Raw genomic sequence first — 4,458 nt, forward strand, 5'->3', positions numbered from 1 at the left:
CTACTTCCCAACAAATGTTAATCATATATATCGAAACTTTCATATTTTGATTTTCTTAGAGATAACAAGATTTTACACCACTATATGAACACGATTTATTTATACATTTGAGAATGATATAGAATGAGAAGACATTTATCAATAATATAATATAATGACACAAAGCATACATGAGGACAATAGAAAATTGCAAATATCACATGCTCGTGGATATAGCAAAATCTTAGAATATTTAAGTATAGCTAGCAGCCACCAAAGTTGAGAAAGTCATTGCTCTTAAAAGTATATAGAACTTCAAGAATTACCAAATCAACATTTCATAGTAAAAAACAATACTTAATCAAAACCTAAACAAATATAAGAGAATTTTCTTCAACTTAATTTATACACACAATAAATATATCACCAAAATTTCTTCCATTTCCTTCATCCCTTACTCCTTTATCCTCTTATCTCTCTATCTCTTTCTTTCATACACAAATTTCAAAAATGAAGTTCCAAGCTATGGAACTTCTCTTTGGTAAAAATACCCCAAAACAAATGATTCCAAAAGTAACATTACTAGTAGTTTTTGCCATACTTTTATTTACTATCACCCCATTATCTTATCCTTTGTTTAGATATTCTTCATCATTGAAGAAAAATGAATCCATTCAACCATCTTCATCTTTTGATGAGTTGAATGAGTCATCATCAAGTTTACCATTAACTTCTTTGAAGAAGTGTGATATATTCAATGGTGAATGGGTTCCAAATCCAAAGGGTCCATATTACACAAACAAAACATGTTGGGCAATTCATGAACATCAAAATTGCATGAAATATGGAAGACAAGACTCAGAGTTCATGAAATGGAAGTGGAAACCAAATGAGTGTGAACTTCCAATATTCAATCCATTCCAATTCCTTGAACTTGTTAGGGGAAAATCTTTGGCTTTTGTTGGAGATTCTGTAGGTAGAAATCATATGCAATCCATGATTTGTCTCCTCTCAAGGGTAAGTTCCTTCATCCTTCTATTTCAATAGTTTATGACCAGTGTTTTAAATTGCATTCCATAACGGTTTTAATATTACCACTCCATGAGTTTCGCAATGCATAGCGATTACAATTGGAGTTGCGTCAACCATATTTTTTTGTAAGTATGAAATACACAATTTAATTACAATCATAACCATAATTTAAAAGAGTTATACTCATTTTCATTACTAGAGATGGAAGTGTTATACAAAAAACAAGATAAAAATATAATGATAATTGTATCATTCTATTTATCTTTATAATATTATTTTCATCCTTTAAAATTAAGTGTGAAAATAATATTTCTCTATCCGGTAGAGATGATATCTACTCGATTTAAACACACATAAATGTCTTCTACTTTGTTGAGTCCTGAAAACTATGGCTTGACAATTATTCTTCTCATTTTCTTTAAGTTTTTCTTTCCTTTAGTTTTTAACTTCACATAGAAATTTTATTGAGTGAAATTTTGCTTGTTAAAATACTTTCAAAGGTGAGAGTCTATCTAAAGTAGAAGGTAAATAAGTAAAAGTATAGTCACCATGAGTATGGTTTGAGATTTATATTCCTCTCTATATTAATTTTGTCAAATCAAGAAGATTACACTCTCATCATTTTTTAGAGAAAATCTCATTGAAAAGCAGTCATATCTTTTGCTTTTTAATTCAATGGGTTCAGTGGGAATCTAAATCTAAATGTACTTGTAAAATCAATTGGGGAAAAAGTGGGATTTCACTCTAATAAAAAAAGCTACATGCACTATTATTCCTCTACATCTATAGACTAGTGAAGATTACACATCATACCAATGATATGCCCACTAATTCTCTATTTTTGCTATATCTTTTAAACACACAATTTAACTAATACAACTTGGTTTTTATGAAGAAATTTCACATTTTACTTAAGAGTAGTATTAAGTATGTGCAAAATGTGTATGGATATTCTCCATTATTGGAGAGGGAAATGCATAAAAAAAATAAAAAGGGAAATTTTATAATGTGACAATTTTACCCTTTAAATTTAATGTAATGACATGTTTACCTTTAAATATAAAAGAAAAATCAATAATTTTTTTTTTTTTTTTTCAATAATTTATCTCACCATTTTCAAAATTCTTTTCCATCCTAAATGTCCTTATCCCATTACTATTTTCTCAATATTACCTACTTTGTCCATTTACTAGAAGTGAGGTTAGTTCACCTAAGCCCATTTTGTGATGCATTTATTAGGTAAAATTATAAAAGAAAGTAGCATGCAAATAAGCATCTAGCAGGCATGAAAGTGTGCCTGTGCCAATTTCCTATAAGATATATCAAGCCACTTTAATTTTTTTATTTAATAATGTTTTTGATTTTTCAGCTTTTAGTCCAAAATGAAACATAAATTAGCTTTTGTAGACACCACAAATTTTTTTTGGGTACAATTCCTTTTGTAGACACCACAATTTGAAGTCTTATTCTGAATTTATGCCTTAATATATAATATTCCCACTATTATCTAAGCAAAAAGCTAATTTGGTATTGCTTTAAATTATACTTATAGTCATAATTATGGTTATCCTACTATGCTTTTTTAGAAATATCTGCATTAACATTGTGACCACAATTATGCTTGAGCGTTCACATTTTCTATAATTTTTTATAATTGTGATAAACATAAAATAATTACGACCATAATTTAAAATATTATTAAACAGCAAAAAGATGGATAGTAATTTTCATTCTATTGGTTTCCTCTCTCCTTAATATTTTGAAGATACTATAAGTATAGTATAACTCAAACCTTCCACTTGGTTGATAGAAAAAAATTATAACCAAATTACTCAAAAAAATGTCAACCAATTGGTTGAATGATTCTGCTAATTTTTTGTTTATAAACTAAACTTTTTTGAGTGATGATGAAAAAACTTGTAAATCATGAAAAAAAAGCTAAAAGAAATATTTCAATTGATAGGTGAATTTATTTGGGATAGTATAGACAAGGGTTGAGGCACTGGTGGGGTCAAGTAATGAACAATTTATGTCCTTAGTATTTTATGTACATTTGTCTTTGACATTCTAACCAATTTGCATGGCAAGTTCTGTCTTTTTTGAATTATTACATATACCAAAGGAATTGAAACCATGAATATATTTATCTTGTGGTTAAGGGGAAAATCGGTTTTCAGTAAAACAATTATACCAAATATATAATTATATCGGCTAAAACCAATTAAAACTAATCATACATTTGATTTTCAGTTGAATCGTACCGTCCAATTTTATTTAATTTTTTAATAAAAGTGATTTATTTTTTATCTAGATGTTAGTATGAAGAACAAAATATACAATTATTATCTTTATTTATACTTCGAAAACACAGTCTATTACTTAATAATACATTTTTATTTAACAAACAGTAGTTTTTGTCTTGTTTTATAAATTTGTCAACAATTTATGTTAATGTAATATATATTATATATTTAATTAGTGAAACAAACTGTTATACTACCTATATCAAGACAGAAAATTGTGTGAAGATTGACTTATCAACTTTTTAACCAACAATTTATTATATAATTAAAATATTGAAGATTGAAATGTTCTCTATTTACTTACAATATTTACTTAGGATATTGAGAGAATTTGTATTCCCATTAAATCTATGAACTGACAGTGTAAAGATGTATACATAATCACTGTATTATCTACCGTGCAGTGATACTGTAAAGAACCCTTACACTGTCAATGTATACATCTTTTTCTCTAATTTGGAAGCTTTGCAACTAAACCTCAATTATAAAATTTGTTGAGACGTCACATTCTCTAAAGTAGAAAAACAAACTATGATTTGATTGCATCTAATAATAGTCTTTGACAATCCAACTACTTGATTTGGATTGAGTTGTTGTTTGTATGTGTATAACTAATTCCAAATAAAAGCCCCCCCATTCCAAATCCATACAAGTGTGGAAGAATTAAAGTATACATTTTTATAGTAAAAATTTATATATTATCAATATATCATATATCATTCATTTGCATTACTTATATTGAAAAATTTATATACTTATATATGAATAATATATGATATAATCATAATTTAAAAAATTCTTATATTAACACTAATTTGTGTAAAGAAATCAAATTGTTAGTTTAGTAATTGGAATCGACATAAGAGACAGGATGGGACCACTCAAATATATGAATTGATATCTAAAATACAAAAATAGATATAATATATTATTGGAGTTAGTGAAATGCATTATTAATGAGATTAGTTTTGCTATGGTGTCTTTTAAGTAAAAGTTCACATATAAAGAATGTGGGGATGAGCTGGATCCTCCGGATTTACACATGCATGGATTCTCTTCACGTGGAACAGAATATAAAGACATAAATAATCATGGAGGCTAGCAAATATCTATGGTTATAAAGATATATATATATATATATATA

General features: G+C 27.2%; 1 protein-coding gene across 1 annotated transcript in view; it reads left to right on the forward strand.

Annotated features, from left to right (window-relative positions):
* LOC109357269 (protein trichome birefringence-like 19) overlaps positions 391–4,458 on the forward strand; it is a 6,604-nt gene continuing 2,536 nt past the window's right edge. Inside the window, exon 1 of the mRNA XM_019601098.1 lies at positions 391–996. Within this exon, the coding sequence (XP_019456643.1) occupies positions 490–996 (507 nt within the window). The 5' untranslated portion in view covers positions 391–489. The remainder of the gene's footprint in view (positions 997–4,458) is intronic.

This window comes from Lupinus angustifolius, chromosome LG09, assembly GCF_001865875.1.
Source record: "Lupinus angustifolius cultivar Tanjil chromosome LG09, LupAngTanjil_v1.0, whole genome shotgun sequence".
In the NCBI taxonomy this organism is placed as follows: domain Eukaryota; kingdom Viridiplantae; phylum Streptophyta; class Magnoliopsida; order Fabales; family Fabaceae; genus Lupinus; species Lupinus angustifolius.